We start from the raw sequence: 23,761 nt of genomic DNA, 5'->3' as shown, positions 1-23,761 counted from the left end.
GATGGAGCAATGTCTCCCTCTCTTCAGAGTTTGCAGCTCAAGATCTTATCTGATAAACGGACAGTTTACTACCCTTGTATTTATAGGCAATCACCAAGCTAGGTTTCTAAATAATGGTTCGGGACATTTTATTGCTTTGCTTACAAATATGATCGTAACATACAAAATAAAAAAAAACGACTTGATTGTTCCCACCTTTTCCTGCTCTTATAATTTGTGCTTATCTAAATGCATTGCTTTATGAACCCATCCTTTGAAAGTTGAACTATTACATCTAAGGTGATGTGTACACTTTATATTATAAGTCTGCACAAATGGTGACCTGCCAAATCAGATACAGCCCATTGAATCCAGCCCTGGATGTGTGAAGTGACTCCTTGAAAAGTATTGTGTCCACAAACATATGAAATGCAGGTTGTGGTGCAAACAATAACTTCATCTTGCAATCATCAAGTGATAACATGAACCAGCCTAGCAAATACCCTCTACTTCTATACTAATGAAAGACTGGTGTTAATGGTGACCAAACTTTATTAAAACCAAAGCATGAGAACAGTGTCTAAATTGTATAATATTTTTTATTTTTTTAAAAAAAGAATGCTGTTGGTAGCATGTAAGCAGAGATGGGGAACCTCTAGCCCACCAGACATTCCTGGACTACAACTCCCATCATCCCTGACCGTTGACCATACTGGCTGGGGCTGATGGGAGTTGAAGTCCAAGAGCATTTAGAGGGCACCAGGTTTGTCACTAGGTACACACTACTAATACCATTTCAAGGCATTATTAAGATTGGGCAGTTTAGATAGTGGTCCTTTTGCCTACAGTTAGACACTTTCAGGACATACTCATGTTATTTGGTCAATTAATAGTCGTGACTGAGCCTTGAAAAGTATGTCACAGAAATCTAATCAGCAAGTATATTTATTTGCAGAATAAAGTTTTGGCTTACTGATGGACAGTTGATCCCACATGTCCATGCAGTTTTCCCAAATGAGGTTTAAATAGACAACATTTGAAATTGGCTCCTCTCATAAATGGAAAAAAAAACCCTGGCTGTGGTGACCCTTCCATTTCTTTTCCAAATTCTCTCCTGCATTAACAACATTCACGCCAGTCAGGGGGGGAAATTGCGGAAACTTTCAAGTACATAATAGGGTGTCATGAATGAAAATGTGGACATTCTTTTCTGGTGCTCCAGTAAGCCAAAGCCTGACACAGATGAAAATTCTATAATTTGTGTAGACCAATGCAAATCCAAGTTATCTCATGGCTTGCTTGTGACTTTCCCTTTGGAGAAAGGTGATGGAGCAACAGCTAGAGATGAGCTCTGCTCTTTAGTGAGAACAATGGATTCTTTCTGAAAAATAAATGAATCCCGGCATTAAGGTCACCAGTTGCTCTGAAGATGCAGATGTTTGCACCTATTGTTATTGTGTGCAGGTAGTGAAAAATGGTGCACTCTTTCTGCACAGAAGCAGAAAATTCTGGCTGCAGACACCCTTTTCTCTCTCCCTCTGCAAGTGGCTTGTTAAGAAGGGGGAAGAACCACCTTTAGGAGGCAGTGATTTAGGGAAGAAAAGGCCGCGTAAACCAGAACATTTGATTGGCCATTCGTTATCAAAGAGCCTCCTAAGGTTTTCTGTGCTGCTCAAAGAACAAAATGGAATCGGGCTCTGCTTCTATGAATATTCAATGAATTCCTTCTCTTTTCGTTGAATGGCCGACTCTTGAGCAGTCCAATGATGGCAGTTGCAGATCCCCGCTCTGTAACCCATCCGTCAATTGGGCACTGGGTATTGTTTTCTGATCAAAGTCAAGAAGAGCATTCTGTTAAAGCAAACTGCTTTGTTATCCCTACATGGATGCTGTCCCATGTACTGTCAAGCTGAATCAAGTGCTAGCATGCTATGCAGCTGCACTCTCTTTATTTCCCCAATCTTCAGTGCTCACCCGACTGCACACACAGCCTTTGCCAACCTGGTGCCCTCCCGGTGTGCTCATTGGGGCTGATGAGAGTTGAGATCCAAACATATGGAAGGCACCAGGTTGGTGTAGGCTGGAATAGCGCCACTGAGAAGGTAGCATGCAATCCATGCTTTGCAATCCAGCATCCTCTTCAACCTTGAAAAAGAACCTGGGCAGTAGGGTCTTGAGCCAGCCCTACTGACTGTCTAACTCCGTGTGGGGAAATTGGAGTCTCTTACATCCAATGAAAGTTGATTTGTTGGTGTCTTTGTTTTTGTGTCTTTCTCCTGCGATACAGGGCCAAGCATACCTACCATAAAACTTTGCTGGAGCAGGTTCAAGAGTTGGAAGCTAAGTCCAAAGAGCTGGGGAAATCTATGCTGCGTGATAGTAATGGAAAGAGGTGGGGGCAATTCCATCTTAACTGGAAGCATGCCAGATCAATATTTTTCCCCTTCCCCACCATCATTATTTTTTTTCTCCTCCGTGCATGGGAGATCCTCCAGACTCCTCAGCAATTTTATCCATTCATCTGCTTTATTTTAAAAGGAGGAAAGAAAGAAAAAAAGCTTCCATCTTTCACTGCTCCATCCATCATAGTTTGGTGCTTGTGGCCAAGGCCCCATTTAGTGCTTCTCGCATGATGGCATGTAATGTTTTCGTTGGGTGCTGGGGCCGATCCAAAGATGTGCTTCGGGTGGCTTCTTTGCCTTGCCTCATCTTGTTGATTTATTGTACCGACTGACAAAAAACAAACGTACGTCAAGACCATATTTTTACAGAAACAGGGATAGCAGAATCCAGTGGGTTACGTCAACTCAAAGCCCTTGAAACGAGTTCAAGTTATGAAAGGGGTGTGTTGGTCCATTGAGTTACTGGTATAGCTCAGTAATAGAGCATTTGCTTTGCATGCAGAAGGTCCTTGGTTCCATCCCCAGAATCTCAAGATAGGACTGGAGATGTCCCCTTGTCTGAAACCCTGGCAAGCTGCTACCAGTTAGTGTACTTCTCTAGATGGACCAGTGGCCTCACTCCATATGAGGCAGCTTCCTACGTTCTTAATTTCCATTGGGCCTACAAAGGAGAATTTCTCATGTTATGCCAAAGATCAGTAATAGTATTGGGTGCTACAGTCCATGGTCAAAATTCTTGGTGAAAGTTACTAAGTCACGCCTAACCCCTTATCCACAGTGCCCAAAGAGATCCAAAGAGCTGCTTTTGGCAGGACTTGGTCGTGCCCAGTAGAATCTTTGACTTTCCCCCATTTAATTGTAGATTCCACCATGCCATATGCTTTTATTTAACCTGACTACTGAATCCAATTTACTGTTCTTCTTTATTTATTTACATAACTTATTTACTATCTGTTTGTCTTCCTTTTGAGACATAACTGCCGCCCCCGCGCCCCAAAGCAGCTCGTGTCAAAGAGATTCCTAATATACTGGGTTGGGGCATTTATGTTGGTATCTGATTGTTGTTTCGATTGGAGTTTTTATATGCCATAAGGCACTGCAATAACCATTGGCTGGGGGGGGTAGCACAAATATTTTAACTAAATAAATTCCGTAAAACACTTTTCAGGCCTCGCTCAGTTTCAAAAGAGGCTTGTTGTGTAACGCAAGGAGCTGGGAGCTGCACAGAACTGCTGGACCAGACAAAAGGGCTCAACTGCTCCATCACAGTGATCAGCTAGATGCCTTTGGGAAGCGAGATGTGAGCTCAATAGCTTTCTCCCCACTTGTGATTCCTAGCAACTGATAGTCATGAAGTTTTTTGGATCCAGGGCAGTGTTCATGCATTATCAAAGGTAGTATTCCGCCCCCCTTTGTTTCAAGCGCTCACAATCCTGCCGGGCTTCGTTAACTGTCACAAACCCAGTGTTTAAGAGCTGCCATGCAATTGTCTGGATAAAGCAAGCAGTGATTACCTCTGCTATGAATGGAATGCTTCGACACAGCAAACAACATCCTGGTCTCACCTTGTGGCTTGTTACACTTTCAGCCTTAAGCTGTCCTCGCTTGTCCTTTGTGTGGCTAGACCATATGGAACCCACCGCTATTATTAAACACCCCATTGTACAGGAGCGTTATGTGCTCTGTGGGGACTTTTGTCCGGCCTGAAAGCCTTCGGAGAGGCTTCTCCCCTCCCTCCCCCCCAATCCCACCCCACTTTCAGAAGGGTTCATTTAGCCCTTTTTAGAATGCAATTGTGCGTCGGCAAATCGAGGAGCTGAACAAGTTCAAAAAGGTTTTATAACTAACACTTGTGTTCTTCAAACAATATGGCACCGTGTGACCCGCCGAGGGACTTCATGATAATTAAATGGGATTTGACCAAACCGTCTAAACTACCAACCTGAGTGGAATGAGACTTCAAAGAAAGATTCCATTCTGGTACGAAAGGGCAGCCTTCTGAGGCTTTTATGCCCATTCTGACAGAAACTAATTGCCATATTGTAGCTGCTGCTGAAGCAAGTGGAGGAGTAAACGCATCACTTTTATTTCCTTAAATAGCCAGGCAGCAACCTTGGAACTCTTACTAATTAAACTGTAAGGTTTCAAGATCCTCTGGTTTGTATTTAGTCTATTTGTAGTTTCAGACCGCGTTCACACCACTGTGATTCCACTTTGAACTGCCGTAGAATCATAAGAGTTAGAAGGGACACCGAGGGTCGTCTAGTCCACCCCCTGCGATTCAGGAATCTCAGCTAAAGCATCCATGGCAGATGGCCATCCAACCTCTGCTTAAAAACCTCCAAGGAAGGGGAGTCCGCCACCTCCTGAGGGAGTCCGTTCCACAGTTGAACAGCTCTTACCGCCAAAAGGTTATTCCTGATGTTAAGCCTGTTGTTTAGCTGTTTAGAGTTCTGGGAGCTGTAGTTTGTTCAGGGTGCTAGGAGTTGATGGGGGGGGGGCTGTTTCCCTGACAGAACTGCAATTCTCAAGAGTGGTTTAACAGCCACCCCTTCTTAACAGGGAACTCTGGAAATTGTAGCTCTGCGATGGGGTCGTTTACAAACTCTCAGCACTTGTAACAAACTACAGTTCCCAGAACGCTTTGGGGCAAGCCATGGCTGTTTATAATAGTATCCTAATGAACGGTATGAATGTGCCAGTATTCATGGTGCAATGTTACGCATGTCTACTCAGGATTGGAGGAAGTCCTACTGGACTCAGTGGGATTTACTTCCAGTTAAGCGTGTATAGGATTGCAGCCTCAACTGTGCCAGGACATCTTATGACTTTGGGATTAGCTGGATAAACATTTTTGAAATACAAGAAACTGTGTGGATTCCTCCCCATTCGACTCTCTCAACACTGGTTGTACAATTTCTTATCTTTGATATACTGGTATAATTTGTACAGCAAATGTCAGGTCATTTAGCTTTATTTAGTCGTCCATTCATTCTTCAGCATGGATCATATTCTGTTGCAAGATAACTTATTCTGTGTTTGCTCTGTACTGAACTTTTTCACTTTGATCCAGCCAAGGACCATAACGCTGCCCAAAACAGGATTTTGTACCTGTGGATGCAATTCTGTGTGTGGAGACTCTAGTCCTCAATCCTGCTCCTGGTTCCATGCAGAAGGATCTCTTTTTACAAAAGCTGAAATCTGCTAATCGGCTGTTCAAGGGGGTGAGGGGGTTGGTTCTTGTTCCCTGCTAATCTGAGGGATCTCAGCTATTTAAAGCTCTATTTAAAGTTATGCAGCTCCTACTGCTTCTTGGGTTCCCTCTTGTATCACAGCCTTTGTTTATAAAGTCATCATCTCTTGATCATTGTCACCTGGAAGGCTGTGTGCATGTGTTAAGTGTAACGCAGTGTGTGTGTGTGTGTGTGTGTGTGTGTGTGTGTTTCTAGTCTCTTGTGTGATCTGCTTTCCCCAGTCATGTTGAGTTACTGTTTTGGCATTCCCCAAATGCAACTGCCATGCTGTGATTCATTCCTCGATTGTATGTTTTCATAGCCATTTATTTCATTACGTTCTCTTTCCCAAATGCTTTCATCTGTACTCCTCCTCATTACAGGCTTCCCTCATTCTCAGAAGGCTTCCATGCAGGACAATACAAGGAATCACTGCCAGCTCCTTCGGTCCATTCCCTTTCCCCCAAAGGATCCCCCTCCTCTTTCCCCCCAACACACATTTGTTTTTTCTCCTTCCTAATTGCACCCAGGTTTTCTGGGTGGTCCATCTGCAAACTAGATAATAGTGGAGTTTCTCTGCCTGGCCTTAAGTTGATGTGTCATGCTTATGATGAGGCCTCTTGTGTGCCTTCTGAGAATTGTTCTGTCTTTTATCGCCTTGTTTGAGTCCTGGCTCTTTCACACCTGCTTGGAAACATGTGCTTGTCTTTGGAGAAGGGAGGCGGTTTGGGGTGGGACCTATACGCTGGGAATTTCCTGATGGGGCAGTCTGTCTTATTTAGATACTAATTTTGGGGGGAGTGAAAATTGTGGTGTGTTATTTTAGTTCTTCTAACTCACATCTGCTGTAGGTCCGCACTGATAACTATGTTGTTTCTGTGTATCATTAAACCTAGGGAGGTGAGTGTGTAATCACAATCGCCTTGTTTCTAGTGAGTTATGAATAGGATGGGTGTGCAAGCAGTTATGCTAAGGTTGCAGTAGCGTTTTCCCAGTTTCTTCTGCTGAAATGTTAGTGTTCCTTGGGAGGATTCTTGCAAGGATTCCAACTAGGGGTTAGCTTTGTTCAGGCAGTTCTGGAAGATAAGCAGACTGTCATCACAATCAGCTTCTCTGGTCCCATGTGCTAAGCTGCTTGGTCCTTTTTGTTCAGCTCCTTTTGCAGACTAGTACAGTGGTACCTCAGGTTACAGACGCTTCAGGTTACAGACTCCGCTAACCCAGAAATAGTACCTCAGGTTAAGAACTTTGCTTCAGGATGAGAACAGAAATTGTGCAGTGGTGGCACGGCTGCAGCAGGAGGCCCCATTAACTAAAGTGGTGTCTCAGGTTAAGAACAGTTTCAGGTTAAGAACGGACCTCCGGAACAAATTAAGTACGTAACCAGAGGTACTACTGTATCACAAAATAGGTAAGAGAACTTCTTTTTCATTTTACTTTTTTTAAGAATAATTTTTTATTAACTGACCAATCACATCAAATCAAACCAAATTACATAAATTCCAAATTACATAGCCGAATTTTAAATTTTTGTTGGGGGTACCCATATTTCAAGTTCCGAAGGGATCCAATCAACTTCTTGCTTCTTACTGCTGTTTTAATGTCCACAAATCTAACCTTATGATGTTCACAGTACTATCCAGTCCTTTCTTATTATTTTTCCACATCTCTTGTTGTTATTTTCATATATTTTTCCTTTCTCTTTGTGACCTCTGATAGTCTCCGCAAGCTGGTTAGAACAGTTTGTAATCCTGCGTGGATATTATTTTTTTTATCCAGTAGCCATATCCAGACGTTTTCCATATAACATCACTTCCATACATCAAAACAGTCTTAGCGTCATTAATCTTCACCAATCTGCCTCCTTTCTCAAAACCTCTGAGGAGATTCACTAGGAATGCAGTCTGAAAACAAATCCATTCTCCCTCCCGGCTATAAATCCTTTGGCAAGATGGCGACTCCGAATTAATTGCTGCGCCATTCCCAAAAGTTCTTCTTGCTTCTCGGTCTCCATAAAGCATACTTTTGGTTAAAGTTTATCTCCACACAGACCTTAATCATCCTGCTTGGGTCAGTTCAACCGATGGTTCTAATGAGGAGGGGTTCTTGTAAATCACATAGAAGGAAAGTAAAAAAGGTCCGTCCCCATTCAGCCCCGTTGTCAACATACCCCGCCTTTGGTGTATCTTCATCGTAAAATATTCCTGTTTCTCCAGCCCGTCGTCTTCTTTCGCAGAGGTCACTTAAATTAGCAGACTTCACTCCGCTTCTTCACTTGAAATATGTGCATTTGCTTCTTTTGTAATTAATTATTCCAAATTGCTGCAACTAGTGCGCGATCAGAGACAGCGTCCAGGAGAGCCGAGGTCCACACAGGGGCATTCTGCCTAGGGCCCTCACCCCCTTCTTTCGAATTAGGGGGTGATTTATGGGCACAGCAGGCAAGGGCAGTGTTCCCCATTTCCTTGGGGCAACAAGGGAGGCTGCCTACTCCCATAACAGCCTCTTAATTACCCCGTGTGGGTCGGAGAGATGGTATTGTCGGCCATCTTCCAATGCGCCCCCTAGTGGCCCACTTCTTTTTCATTTTACAACATTTTTGAGTATAATAAAACCTTAAAGTGGTTTACAAAAGCAAAATAAAACTATTAAGATTCTCAAAATTTAAAAAAAAACCCAGGTGTTTACAAAGATTTGTAAAACTCGGTTGCATTTATAGTGCCACAACCACACCTAAATGACTAAGATTTGAAATCCCTCTGTGAAAAGCAACACTGCTTAAAAAAATAAATAAAAGCAAGTCCCAAAATCTATAAATGCCTGCTTTCCCAATACACCCTTAAGCTGGGTTCTTTCTTCCTCATAGCTTATGTGTTGATGTCCCCAACCCCTACCAGAGCATATGCTGATGTGACTTGAAAACACATCCAACCACACCCATGTCCACAACAATGTGCAAATGTGTTTTGAAACGCAACAGGGAGGAAAGAACCTCGCTCTGATTTAAGCCAGTAATATGTGCACCACCTGGGAGTTGCTCCTGCTGCTCTCCACATATACTGCCTTTATGGGGCATAATCTAAAGCAGGGGTAGGCAACCTAAGGCCCGGGCGCCGGATCCGGCCCAATCACCTTCTCAATCCGGCCCACGGACAGTCCAGGAATCAGCGTATTTTTACATGAGAAGAATGTGTCCTTTTATTTAAAATGCATCTCTGGCTTATTTGTGGGCCTGCCTGGTGTTTTTACATGAGTAGAATGTGTGTTTTTATTTAAAATGCATCTCTGGGTTATTTGTGGGCCTGCCTGGTGTTTTTACATGAGTAGAATGTGTGTTTTTATTTAAAATGCATCTCTGGGTTATTTGTGGGGCATAGGAATTCGTTCATTTCCCCCCAGAAAATATAGTCTGGCCCACCACATGGTCTGAGGGACGGTGGAGCGGCCTACGGCTGAAAAAGGTTCCTGACCCCTGATCTAAAGGTATAGAATGGCTTTGCTGAAGTGAAGCAGAGCTGTATCTGGTCAGTGCCTGGGTGAGAGACTGCCTGGAAACCTCATGGGTGCTACTTTCAGTTCCATGATGGAAGAAAGGTGGGCAATAAATGTTCTATCGCAGGGGATTGGAACAAATAACCCTATGCATCCCTTCCAACTCTAACATTTCATGATTCTGTAATATAAATCCATCGGTGCTGGGACCGAGGGGCTCCTGGCTCTCATAACAGCCACAACTAGCCCCTTGCATGTGCCTTTTCTGTGAGGAGTAGCCCCACGCAGACAGAAATAAGCCTCAAAAGTGTCAAGTTGCCCCAAGTTTTCATTTGCCTCCTGTAACTAAAAATCTTTAAGTTCACCACCACAAGGCTCTGGCATTTTTAGCTGTCTCTTTGATTTTAATCAGGCACAACAAACCTGATCTTCCTTCATTCTTAGGTTTAAAAACCCGAGATCCCCACAGTCTCCACACTGTCTCTGGCCAACAAGGAGCGATGATGTTGTGGCGGGGATTCTTTTCCACCTAAGTGCTTCTGGTTGCACCTTGTTGCTTTTGTTGCTTTGGTAAAAGGAGCTGCGTGGCCAGCTCTTTATTTAACTTCTCTTCAGTGTGTGGGGGTTTGTTGTTGTAGGGGGTTTTGCCTATCTGAAATAGCAGTGCAAGATACACAGAGTGTTTAATTTGAACCAAATAAACATGGGTTCAAATCCACACACAGCATGCTCAGGGTAACTGACTGCACAGAGTTGTGAGGATAAAGTGGGATGGGAATCCCTTGATTCTTTGAAAGAACAGAATACACATGCAAACAAACAAAGGCTAGTCGAAAGCCTTTCTCTCCCCATCTATAGCAATTATAAGACCTATACTTTCTCGCCAGATAATTGATAGTCTATCAGTGTCAGTGATGACACCAGCAGTGCAGCTAAAATAATAATTAGGATCATTGCTAGTTATTATTTTAGGGTTGTAGCTTAGTAGCAGAACACATCTTTTGCATGCAAAAGATCCCAGGTCCATTACTCACAGGTAGACCTAGGGTAGTCCCCTGCCTGAATCCCTGGATACTCTTTTCCTGACACTGTACAGAGAGCTAGGTGGGCCAGTAAATGCTCCTACTCAGTACCAGGTTGATTGAAAATGGAAAAGAGTTCAAGTTCTGGTAACGATAAAGCTGACTTTAGGCACCTTGGGCAGGACTCTGCAAAAATAAGAGAATATTGCTGCAATCACATACACCAGTCTTTGCCATCCTGGTGCCCTCCAGATGTTTTCAGCTCAATGAGAGCTGTAGTCCAACACATCTGGAGAGCACCAGATTGGTGGAGGCTTCCATGCACACTTACCTGGACGTAAGTCCTGCTGAACTCAACAGATATTCCTTCTGGGTTGACATTGTACTGGATTGCACTGTTGGATAGAGAAAAGTCCTTCTCAGAAACAAAGCGATCACATCTAACCGTATCCCCAGTAATCCTGTCAGTGTTTTGTTAGACCATTTAAATTAAGCCCATCAGCAAAATCCATGTCAAACTAGTCTGGAACCTCTTAAAGGCAAATAAAATATCAGTAGCAAGTAAATGGTGTCGCTGTTAAATTCTTTCTCAACAGCACGACTGAACCAAAGCTGGAAAATAGCTGAAATGGCAAATTTGACAGAATCCGTGAAAATGGGAGAAAAGGCAAACAAACCACAAGACATTTTGAAAGGCCTCCATTTATTAATTACTGGAGATCGAAGCGGAGATGAACGCATATATATTTATTTGATATACGGTACTTATGCCAAGCCTTAAAAGAGACCATTTCAAGGCGGCTTTCCAAATCAAGTTATACAATGAAAATACAATAAACAAAAAATTAGATAAAAAGTCCAAATCAGTCATCAAAATAAGCAAATGACCCTGAAATACTAGAAGCGATGGCAGCTAAAAAATAAAATGTCATTAAAAGTGACATTGATTTGTTCTTGTTTGGTTTTAAACCAATATCTTGAAGTTTAAAAAGCATGGTAAAATAAACATGTTGCCATCTTGCATATTAAAAACTCCAAAGGGTAGGCACCAGGTGGATGTACCTGGGTAGGGAGTTCCAAAATTAGGGTGGCACAATGGAGAAGTTGTGATCCTTGGGTCTCCACTTATAGTTTGATTTCAGTAGGCGTGGTGCCCAAAGAGGACCTTAAAGCAAGGGCAGGATCATCATACAGGAGGAAGGGTTTTTTCCTCCCTTTATAAATTGTTATTCTGTGGCTCATGCATTTAAGTGAGTTAGCTCAGAATGTTTGTGGCTTGTTAGGATCAGGTACACTTAGTTAGCACTTTTAAACCAAGAATGACTGTGAGCTCCCTGTAAAATTATACATGTATGAAAAAAGGCATACATTGTGAGTTTTGTCCAGCATAGCACTAAGTAAGTCTCCCATCCGCTTGCAAAATGGGACTCCTCCCATCTCCCCCTTGCAGTCCCTAAATCTGTTCTGGAGACTCCTCCAACCCTCTAGTGCAGTTGTGGGAGGCAGGAGAAATGGAGGAAAGTCCCATTGCATAAGTGGAAATCCTTGTGTTGATGGAGACGCGTTAGTTGGGCACTACCCTGTCCATTTATACCTTGGAAGCCCAGTCCAGGTATGGAGAGCAAAAGTATGAACAGCCAGGAATTTACCATTGTCTGCCTACCCTTTAAAAATAAAAGCAAATGTAGCAAACGTTTCAGAGGCATATACACTTTTAGAATTTGGGTTCGGTTCTTAAACAGGGTATCTTATTTAGCTGGTCAAGTCATGAAACTCCCTCTGTTAAAGTGAAAGAAAGAAAGAGAGAGAGAGAGAGAGAGAAGCAGGCATAGTAACATCCAACAAACTGGTGCATGCATTCCATTCAGACTTGCCAGAAAATAACAGCCTAAATCGGAAGGGTTTGAAGTAATAATAATAATAATTTTATTATTTATTCCCCAGCCACTCTACTTGTTTGGAAAGGGACCTATAGTAGCAATAGGGAACCTGGGGTCCCCAGATCTTGTTGGACTCCAACTCCCGTCAGCCCCCACCAACATGGCCCATAATCAGGTAGGATGAGAGTTGTAGTCCAGCAACATCTGGAGAGCCATCCACTCCTGCCATATAGAAATTTTAAGGGGATAGTCAACCGACTTTGAGCTTCAAGGACCAGGCACACGGTTCCAACACTTCTGATGGTTGCAGATAAGATCACAAGATGCTTCAGTATGGGCAGATGTTCTCAGTCCGGCCTGAAGAGATCCCATAGTGCCCTGTGAGATGCTACTCCTTTCCCTAAACATTTATTGGGGCTTTGTTCTCCAGTGATGATATGGGTACCGACTTAATGAGGTTTTAAACTGAACAGAAGAAGTTCATTACTTAGTTTCGTTCTGAGAGCTGTCACTTTACTGAAATATCTATATAAATTAAAATCCAACCCATAGCCACATATGCGAGCAAATGGAATTTTTTTTAATTTTTTTTTTTACTATTATTATTAATTATATTTTTGGAAAAGAACCAGAGGGGAAGTGTAAGGCTAGAGACAACGCTAAAGTAGGCCATGTGTCAGCCTGTATTTCACAGTGGAAATGTGCTTATTTCACAGAACAATTTGCATATTTAAGGGGGGAAATTGCTTATTTCATGGCACGGCATTAATAAATGCAGAAAAGCCTGATAGCATTTATATATATATATATATATATATATTTTAAAAACTGAGCCAGGCACTTGAGTGCATTTCCCTGTCCACTCCAACACTTCCTTGTTCACCTAGTTTTTCTTTTGTTTAATTACTTGAGCGGATGTCAGCAGGTGAGCTCCATCCCTTTACCAGCAAGTTCCCAGGCTGCTGCTTGCTAATGACCTCCTCTCTTCTCAACTCATTTCCTTGGAAGTAAGCCCAGCATAAAACGCATGAAATGTGCATAAGAAATCTTGCACGTTTCAGTGGGGTTTGCATAGGAGAAATCCCCAGTAGATGGGAGTGACTTCTGTTTGTTTGTTTTTTAAAAAATATCCCCCTCCCGTCACCAGGATCCTGTCGCTTTGCTCACAAATCATGTCAGAGCACAGCTTCTAACTTGCTCTTTTGTTATGGGCCAGAGCTGGGGGAGGGAAAACCTGAATTTTTAAAACCCCGGCAGAGGCACCCAGTTTCCCAGGATGTGCCTGTTCTATCACCAAGACACCTGCATCCACTTTAACCTTCCCTTCTGTCTGTGTCTCGCTTTTGCCACCAGCCAATTAGTGAACTCTGGAGGACATTCTGGGTCAAGCTGCAGCAAGTGCCTCGAATCCTCATTAACACTAATTAGCGCTCAGTAGGTTAATTGGTGGTGAAGCTCATCTTTTTTTAATTACTCCAACGAATAAGCCAGTGGGACCCTGTGGTCAGCTTTGAATTATTCTGTTTGTTTTGATGCTTGTCAACTGAATGTGTAAAGACAGATGTTCTTTGCCCAGGCTTAGGGACTCCTTTACTTTGCGGGAGGGGCTGAAAAGACAAAGGATCCTTTTTACCGTTGTTAATTGGGGCTTAGCTGATGCCCTAGAACAATTATTCCCAACCCACCCCCTTTTCCCAGGTGGAAAAGAATGCATCATTTGGGGGCAGCGAACAGGACATACGCATCACTAGCAGAATTGATAACTTTAACATTTCCCACACTCGCTAGGAGCCCCATCACATTTCGCAAGCATTTGTAACAGTGACAGTAAGGTTTAAATTCTAAACAATGAACTGCAGAACCTGAAAATCATAGGCTTAGTTCGCACATAACAAAGCCAAATCATGGCTTAGTTCAAGCACATGAACTCCCAGAACAGAAACTGAAGCTGCTGCATTGCTGTGAACTGGACCATAGTTTGTCTTAGTATGTCATCCAAACCTGGGGTTGTAGTTTATCTCCTCCAGATGAACCACAAGGTGAAAATGAAGAACAGACCATGGGTACAGCTGGTTTTTGGTCTGGAGCAAGACAAACCATGTATGTGGGTTCGAACAACACAAGTTAAGCCATGTATTAGCTCCCAGAAGCAGCAGGACCAGAGAAGGAGCTAAGAAGCCATGATCTCTCCATGCTTGTGCTGAGCCATGATTTGGCTTCACATTTACATGCAAACGGGATCAGTATCTCATAGATACTGGCCCAAGACAAAGGACCAAATCCAGATAAGCTTGGAACTAATAGAGCTGGTCCCCAGCAAAGAGAACTCCAAAGGGCTCTGAGTGATGTTTCATTCTTCCCTGCTGTCTCGCAGCATCTGTCCCGTTGTAGTTCTATGTGGCAATTCCATTTCTTCCATAGGCAACAGTTCTTGGAGAAGACCCTTGAAGGTTTGTGCCAGAGGGAAAGGTAGTTTAAAAGAACGATCACTGTCACTTTCTTCTCTGGTCCAATATGTTACTCTTTGTATTATTCTGAAAACCTAGTTTGACTGGAGGTGAGAGTACAACAAAAGAATTGTGTACATACAATGTAGGGGTAGCCAACGTAGTGGCCTCCACATGGTGTTGGACTACAACTCCCATCATCCCTTCTCTCCAGGGAGGCTCGCCTGGCACCATCATTATATATCTTTAGGTGCCAGGCAAAAACTTTCCTCTATAATCATGCCTTTGGCCTTTTAACGATCTGGCCTTTTTTCCTTTCTTTTTATTTGGTTTGTTGGTTTGTTTGTTGCACAAGAAAATATTTCATAAAAATTAATTTTAAAAACTACCTGGCCTTTTAGAAGTGAGTGGGATGTTTTTTATTTCTTTTTCCTCTTGGTTTCCATATATCTCGGGGCCGAGGGTTGTCTGTCTGTTTGGTTGGTTCTAAATTGCTTTAGGTTGCCCTGGGCAAGATAAAGTGACTTAATTTAATAAATAACTAAATAATCATATACAAATTTAATAAATAACTAAATGAGCATATACAAATCCTGTGCAAATCTGTATCTCTCTCTCTCTCTCTCTCTCTCTCTCTCTCTCTCTCTCTTTGCAATGGATTTCCTGTTGCTTTTGTTGTTTTTACTATCCTTCTCTATTGTCACCTCCAGCCTTACAAACAGCTGGCTGCCTTCAGGCGGTGATTATTATTATTATTATTTATACCCCACCCTACCCAGCTAAGACTGGGCTCAGGGCAGCTAACACCCAATATAAAAACAAATTGACTGAAATACAACTTAAAAACAAGATTAAAATACAACATTAAAACATTAAAATACAGCCTCATTTGAATGGAAACTCAAATCAAAAACTTTTTTGGGGATGAAAACATCATGATGATGGAGGTCATGTCATCATTAGAGCACTGATGATTAAAATGCATGGATGAGTCTTTGTGGAGAGAACCGAGATTACACCCAGGAGTTCTGCTGTGGGTTCTTCTTGTTGTGTGGCCTTCCACACCCTGGTGCCCTCCTGACATTGTGGACTACAGCTTCCACCAGCCCCAGCTAGCATGGCCAACGGTCAGGGATGAGGGAAGTTGCAGCCCACAACACATCACTGGGCGGCACTATGTTGGCTAACCTTCCATGTATTGACTTTATTATTGTCCTGGCTTGCACTGTCCCCAAGGTGCTGCCCACACTGAAGTAAGAAGAGATGGAGACGCTGGCATAATCCACCAACTCACAGGAGCCATGTTGGTGCCAGGATCTCCCACAACATTTTTCTTCCTGCTCACGTTGTAACATGTTCTGCAGACAAAGGAGAAGCATACAGGCAAACCTTTCTGGACTGAGTTTTTTTTTGCCTCACGTGTCGGGATGGAGGGGAGCCGTTACAGTTTGCATAATATCCTGAGGAGGAATTAGTATGTTTGTGTTGGCTTATCTGCTGGAAGCCCAAATGCCATGGATTTTGAGCAGTGCAATAGTCCTGGCATGCGTTGCAGAAAATAGTTCTTTCTTATGTTTACTGTTCTTTTCGGGAGCAAAGGAAATTATAGAGTTTACTCTCCTAGTGGAATGAAGATCCTTGGCAAGTTTATCTACTGCTTGCAGTTCTGGGGTTCCCGCCTTGTGAAGTTTTAGAAAATTGCACTTGGCTTTTCTTGGCTGCGACTCGGTGGTTGAGCATCTGCTTTGCAAGCAGAAGGTCTCAGGTTCAGTCGTCAGCCCTCCACGCAGGGCTGGGAGGTAGCACGGTCTCAAACCCTCGACAGCCACTCCAAATTGGTGCAGACAATACTGAGCTCAATGGACCAGTGATTTGCCTTTTTAAAAAAATCTGGAAATACTCCAAGACCAGTACTTCTGAATAGAACAGTTTAACATATCCTACATAACATCATGTTGCCCTTTCTCTCTGCAGCAGTTGTGACCCTAAGGAAGTTTGCATGCCGTGCAATGAAAGTTTATAGAACCTTCCAGCTAACTTGGAATATGTATGTTCTCTAAACAGCGGTGGCTCACTGCCATGAGCATATTAGAATTGGCTGGTTGCTTGTTTACACTTGAAAGGTATCGGGAGAAGCTATATAGATCCTGCACCATCACTGTTGTGTCCACATCTTGTTTTCTTCTTTGATTTTAAAAGAGGCCATTTAATGGTTCATGTTGTGAGCGTCTCACTGGGTTTGTTCTTTCTTCTTGCAGCATGAACGAACGGGACCACTTGTTGAAAAGGCTTGGCAGAAAAACCCCTCCAAGTCTCTTCCGTGCTCATTCTGTCCAGCAAGGCGTGTCACGTAAGTAATAGAACTCAGTCCTGAAATGCTGCAGCAGTAACAGGCAGGGTTGGGTTGGCATGCAACTCCCATCCGAAGCCCTGTAGAAATAAATGGAAAGCAGAGAGCGGCACACTGTGCTCAAATTAGTAGCTTGTACCCTTTTGCAAAATGAGGGCTAGGGAGAGATGATCCGACAGAGAAGCAAAGTGGCTGACAGTGACACTCCTCTTTGGAACTGGAATTAGGGTCTGTGCCTTTCCCAAGATTTCAAATATCCTCAGACATTTGCAAAACTTTCATTCCTCCATATCCCACCAACCCCCAAAGTCCGGGAGAAACGTATTACAGTACGATCGCTGCTTTAAACTGTATTTCAAAGAGATGCCAGCTGAAGTTTAAAATAATCAAAAATGATATTTTAACGCTGCCATTGAAGGGCAGAGTCACACAGCTTTCTGTGCAGCCTTTTATTCAGCCTGACCCTGTGGCAACAGCCTTGCACTATTTGCTTCCTCGGTGCGCTCATTGGCATGCAGTAAGGTTTACCTTTATACATATTGTTTCAGCATCAAATGGTGTGCAGTTCAGGGGGGGTTTGCAGCATAACTTACCCCCTGCCCAGAGTGTATACCGTTGTGCTTTTTCACTGGGGGTTGGCTGGGGGGGGGGGGGAACAGCACCAAACACCTGACTTCCTATCGGGGCACCTCTGCCCTTTTAGTGAGGAAGAGGTCGTGGGGAGATCAGCACACTGTAGATACAAAGATGGGAGTGCAAGGTTGGCTCTGCACCATACTGACCTCCTCACTTTCTCCCTCCTGGTACACACAATGATGCCACTGCTGGGGAGGCCAGCAGCATGCTAGCACCCACTCCCTGCCAGCTGCCGCCAGCTATTCACTTTGTTTGGGTGGCTCTTAAGTATTTGGAGGTTTGTGCAGCTCAGGAATATCTAGTTTAAGGTGCTTGCAAGATACCTCCTTCCAGCCTATGATCTCATTGATCAGGTATGCATACAGAGAAAACTCTGCAAGTGTGTTGTTCCCAGTTCAACCTCAGGGAGTCTAGGGCAGGCCTGGGAATATTGCTGGACTACAGCTCCCATCATGCCTGAGCTTTGGCCAACAACTGGAGGGCCAGAAGTTCCCCATCCATGTTATAGACCTGGGGTCCCCAACGTTGTGGCCTTGGGCATCCTCATTTCCGAATACGTATATATGGGACATTGGTCTTTGCTGTCTTTATTTGCTATCACACTTGGAAATGGACTCCCTGACTATGCAGACCACCATTGGTCTCACCATATAAGGCTGTTCTTATGTCCATCCTGTTTAGGGGAATTTCCCGTTTAGAGGTTATTTATTTGTGCAGGGTATAGAGATGTAAATCATTGCCGATTTACACCCTTAGGCTTTGGACTGGTTCCAGAGTTGCATCATTTGAAAAGCAGGTGAAAACAATGAAATGTCCTTCCCCTTCAGACACGCTCTGAATGCGAGAGGCTGTTTGACCCTCCAGAACAAAAGTGTGAAGAAAAAGAATGTTCTAGCACACACAAGAAGAAAGCTTGTGCTGTCAGGTGTGATCTATGAGGCTGTGCACACTGTTGAAGGCATCCCCGAGCTTTTAACAGGTTGATAAGCCACAGGAAATAAGAAGAGGGTACTAAAATAAATTTTACTTCTGTTAGCATGTCCCCCATAAATACTAATGATTAAGCGTTAAATGAGCCGGGCCAGTTAGGCTTTGCTGCAATCCTCACCCACCTGTTTTTCTCATGAGCATAAATTTTCACTGTATTTTTAAGACTTTAAAAAGGGGCTGATCCATTAGCCTCTACAACTTCTGTCATCCCTTATCAATAGATACTGTTAAACAGCACACCAGGAAAAGGAGCAGGGAAAGGGTTGGGTGCCCAATAATAATCAGCAGTGCAGTTCACACAACAAAGAAATGTGTATTGTATAGTAGTATAAAAATGGTCTGTTACCAAATCAGATTGCTTGATTAAGCAGGTAAAAGACTATCGTCCCCATTGAATTGCAGAGGAAAATATAGAATATGGGTTGTTTAAGGGCTTTAGCTCAATGACAGAGCATCTGATTTGCATGCAGAGGGTCCCAGGTTCAATCCCTAACATCTTCAGGTTGGGTTGGCAATGTTTGCCCTCTGGAACCCTGGAGAGCTGCTGCTAAATGGGCCAATGTTCTGATTCAATATAGAAGGCATCTTCCTATACTTCCTATGGAGGTCAGTGTGGTGCAAACATACCAGTAGCAGGAGCACAAGATTACTGATGTTTTTCACACTGTGCTGACCTCCCCTCTGCTTCTCCCCTCTCTTGGTAAGCAGCAACAACTGCCCTGCCAGGACGTGACCCTAGCAGCTCTGCCCTACCTGATGAGCTGCTTCTGGGTACCTACTGCACCTCACCCAATGGGAACACTAACAAAATGATCAGGTAGCTGCACTGAGAAGGGTCATAACTCCTTAAATGGGAGATAAACTTGTATTGTAATCTCTCACCCAGAAGGGTATCCAAGCTAACATCAATATGCTTCTAATACTTCTGCACTGATCTCCTCCAGAAAATGGGAAAACCTATAGTTTCACAATATGGCAAGCCTTACTTCCCACACGCCATCAGATAACTTCTAAATCCTCCTCAAGTCTCAGATGATTGAAGAGGCTGAGAATTTGGGACCTGTGTTATGCCAGAGCCTCTGTGACACTGCTCTTGCACTCCTGGGCAGCTGTACATGCTCCGAACAATGGGTGGCATATTCCAGAGAATGGAATAATAGGTGCGGCTTTTAAAAGGGGGGAGGAGAGTTGGGGAGACATTCAAGCTTTCAATGGCTCTATTGTAAAGCCAGAGATGGAATCTTTCATTGTTTGGTTTCTAAAGATAGCGGAAATGTGCAATTAGTCAACTTTTGGGTCACATGTAAAGGAGATGGGGAAGACAGAAATATATGCCAACAGTTTTTCTTTGTTTCTCTGATGGTAGTGAAAGGCAGAGCTGGATTAAACATCATGCTAAGTGCTGTGTCTGGTGGAGTCCCGGTCAAATTTGGGGGGTGGAGTGAAGGAGGGCTCAGTCTACGGGCTTCAGCTCTTAAGTTTCCCATTGTGAAAAGCATGTCCCTCTAGCTTCTGGCACATGGTTTCTTTACAGTAGCATAGACTGGTGCCTTCTGGATAATGAATACAGCCTGGTGCCTTCTGGATATTGCAGGCTACAACTCCCATCAGCCCCAGCCAGCACTGCCAGTAGCCAGGGAAGATGGGAGTTGTAGTCCACAATACATCACTGGAGGGCAGCAGATTGTCTACCCTCGGTGTATCAACTTTATTAGGGCTTTTTTCATGATTGTCCACAGGCTGCTCTATCCCATGTGCTGCAGAGCATGGTGGTCATGGCAAGTACCATTAATTGCCTTATCCTCCATGAATTTGTCCAATCCTCTTTTAAAGCCTTCCACATCTAAGTGGTGTGAACCTAGGTGTCACAGGCCCATACCCACTCCACAGTTTTAACTATTTAACTATCCTTTTTACCTATTGTCTTCTGTTCACGTTTAGCTTTCTGGGTTTTATTCATGCTTGTCTTGATTTTTGTGAGCCTCCTTGAGTCCTGGTTCTGGAAGAAAGGCAGGAGGGTGGTGGTAGTGGTGGTGGTGGTGATGATGGAACTGTTCTAACCATTCCAACCATTGTGGCGCTTTCTTTTAACTATTGACAAGGTATGTTCTTTCATTGATTTCCCCTATGCGCTGCTCTTTCTCTTCTTCTCCAGACGGGTATGCGTTTTCTCAAGAGGAGCACGGGGTCGTTTCCCAGTCTCAAGTCGTCCGATCCTACGACACGACAAAACAGAGACCTGGCGTCGAATAACGGCAGTCCTTTTGCTCGGCTGGTGGCTGGAGTAATAAGATCGGGATCAATGTGTCCACTGTTAATACATCCTCGACTAAGGTTGGCAACAGCAGCGTAAACACCAGAAAAGAAAACCCTTTTTACTGTGGCCTTAGCCAACGAGTTTGTTATGTACGCTTCTCGCAGACCTTGAGCACACATCGTAGGGCAAATCCCTCATCTGAAGCCGGCTGCCTTGCTCTGCCTCACATTTGTTTACCTTGTTTATGCAGCAATTTGGCTGTGCTCCACGAGGTGTGAAATTGAAAACCATTTTGTTTTTGCCGCGGTTTTAAAAAGAAAGGGAAGCGGAGGGGTGGGGTGGGGGGGAGAAGTAGTAGTTGTGGGGAAAGAAGTAACAGAGGTTGTATGTTCTGTGAGAGATCAGCCAAATTTGGATAGGAGCGCTGGCATTTCCTGTTTTGCCATGCCCAGATCCAAGCGCGCAAAGGGTGCATGTATGGAACCTTTGTAATGTTCACTGTTTATTTGACTGAAAGGCTCGCGGAGAGAGCTGGGAGGCCAGGAAAACAAATGCATCATGGAGAGAGAGAGTGCGGGAGGGCAGGAATGATGGCCCCAGCAACAAACGTGGCCAGCTCTCTTCAGGAGGAATAAGCGCCCAGAGATACAAGCCAGCATCGTATAAAACAGGACGCAGAGACATTGGCTATGTGTGCAGCAGCTTAGTGTGGTGGGGAGGGCCCACCAGCAGACCCGAGCCACAAGTCTCTTCTGGGAGTGACATGGTGGCTTGGGCGCCTGCAGGCACCGTGCCGCCCAAAAGGGTGGCATGGGGCTCGCGTCCGCCCACTGCTGCCTCCTCACCTGGAGGGCGGCTATGGAGGGGAGGCGGGCAGACTCCATGCAGGCCCCAGCCAGAGCACCCTGCCTGGCTCGCCTGTCCCCACAGGTGGCTCACCCCTGGGCGCCCGATCAGCTAGCTACATCGCTGTGTGTATGCACACCTACAGAAACCCCCTTGTGCCGCAATATCTATCCATCACCCTGGTCGTCTGCATGGAGGGACGTGGGTGATGTTTGCATGGCATTCTGCTCAAGAGGCAGCTCGAAACAGCAGTTTAGAATGCAGCCTTTTCTCTGGACACCCAAAGCACCAGCAATTCTAGTTGCTCTGCATATATTTCCTGCGATCCACAGAAATCTTCTCCCATCATATGCAAAGAGTGCAGAGGGAACAACCCAGCTTTCAAAGTGTGGGCTAGATACATGCCATACATTTAAAGCACATGACTTGTGCCCTGCCTCCTGCAGAGGATCCTGGGAACTGTTGCTGGTTAAGGGTTCCTGGAATTGTAACCCTGTGTGGGGTAAACTACAGTTCCCAGGGTTCTTTTGGGGAAGCTACATGCTTTGAATGTACCACAGATGTATGCTGTGTAGGCAGCCATGGATTTCGGCATTTTGTTCCGCTTTGCTCGCGCTCTTCGTACTGGCCTTTCTGAGAAGGTCCAAACAGCTGGTGCCTTAACATCCTCTGCTTGTAGAACCAATGAGCACTTCTGGGAGGAGAGGGGAGCAAGAGGCCATTTTGGACGAACCTATGCTCCCTGCAGCAGAATCTTTTCTCCACCAGATTGGTAAAATATTGCAGATCCTTTATTTGTTATTACGTTTAGGTACCTCTTTTCCTCCAAGGAACTGAGGGCAGCATACATGGTTCTGTCCTCACAACAACCCTGTGAATTAGGCTTGTTGTGGAGAGAAAGGATCTCCCAGAAAGAAAGAAAGAAAGAAAGAAAGAAAGAAAGAAAGAAAGAAAGGAAGGAAGGAAGGAAGGAAGGAAGGAAGGAAGGAAGGAAGGAAGGTGGGTGGGTAGAGGAAATGTACAAAGGATCAGAAAAATCAGATACGAATGAACCTGATGCTGACCTAAGTTTCTCATTTTCTGTTCAGCACTAAGAGAAATGGCTCAAGAAAATCTTGAGCAATAAAATCTCCATCCTGGCATAGCGACTTCAGGGAAATATTTTTCACAAATAGCCAGAGATTATATCTTACAAACAGCATTGGCTTTAAGGTTGCCATCTTTTTTTCTGGCAGGGCTCCTGTGCTTTAACAGCGGGACCACAGGGAGAAATTCAGCAAAGGAGGTAGTAATTGGGGGGGACGTGCCAGATTTCCCTATGTTGTGCAGCTGTCAAAAGCACAGAACGCCCCCTGCCAGAGGGGGAGGGAAACATTGACATGCCTAGTTAGCATTACAGTTGGCACTGGTTCACGGGCCACCAGAGGCGAGTTCCCACAGCCCTTGCATTTTGGTTTCCAGGTGTGTTTCTGAAATGACAAGAAACGCAGAGAACTCTTGCTTTGTTGATTGTCTCGCTTTCTGGATGCCCCATCCAGTCTTCTTCTAGAGCAGGAGTGGGGAACCTCGCGTCCTCCGGCTGTTGTTGGGCTGCTGTTCCCATCACCCCTAAATCCTTCGGCCATTCTGGCTGGGAGTTTGCGTCCAGCAGCATCTAGAGGGCAACAGGTCCTGGAAGAAGCACGAGCCCTTGGATTCACCCAGTGCTGTTCTTCAAACATTCCTTATTCATTCTTGTAGCCAGACCACATTTCTGAATAGCATAATGTAAACACTGTTGTCTGTCTTGAGCCACATTTCTCGGTTACCCCATGTGCTGTGCATAGACCCTTAAAATGCCAGCTTGGGGTTTATTTTTGCCCTTTCCTTGACCGCCCTCTGGAGCTTAAATATTGATTTAAGTGTATCCGAAAAGCTATCCGCATATGAATATTTATACTCATCAAGCCAAAGGAAAACAGCCTCTTGGCTCCCTCCCTGGCCGAATCATCCGAAAGGATGAATTCCAGTGCTTGAGTGCCACCATCCAGTCCCTTCTTGGTGCCACCTCTGGCCTCCCCTCCCCACATGGAACGCAGAGCTTAATGATCCAGCAGCCTTCTGCATGGTTTTGCTTCAACCATAAATGGAGTGGGGAGGTAGAAACCTCTCCATCATGCTAGTTTGCATTGCTAATGGGGCAGGGGAGAAGGAGGGAGACAGACACATTTATGCAAAAAGGGAAAGT

The 23,761-nt window shown here is 44.3% G+C and overlaps 1 protein-coding gene across 10 annotated transcripts in view; it reads left to right on the top strand.

Annotated features, from left to right (window-relative positions):
* The window catches only part of ATP8A2 (ATPase phospholipid transporting 8A2), a 324,329-nt gene extending 303,089 nt beyond the window's left edge, over window positions 1–21,240 (top strand). For 8 of the 10 annotated variants that reach the window (XM_081004078.1, XM_081004077.1, XM_081004075.1 and 5 more), the window contains 3 exons: window positions 2,267–2,371; window positions 16,714–16,805; window positions 20,587–21,240. In XM_081004078.1, coding sequence (XP_080860204.1) covers window positions 2,267–2,371; window positions 16,714–16,805; window positions 20,587–20,684 — 295 coding nt within the window. In that variant the 3' untranslated portion in view covers window positions 20,685–21,240. The remainder of the gene's footprint in view (window positions 1–2,266; window positions 2,372–16,713; window positions 16,806–20,586) is intronic. The other 2 variants (XM_081004079.1, XM_081004074.1) reach the window with 1 other exon arrangement.
* The last annotated feature ends 2,521 nt before the right edge of the window (window positions 21,241–23,761 follow it).

Source organism: Podarcis pityusensis (genome assembly GCF_964106645.2).
Source record: "Podarcis pityusensis genome assembly, chromosome: 4".
Lineage (NCBI taxonomy): Eukaryota > Metazoa > Chordata > Lepidosauria > Squamata > Lacertidae > Podarcis > Podarcis pityusensis.
Note: the sequence above shows the minus strand (reverse complement) of the source record. Positions and strands in the feature narration are given on the sequence as shown.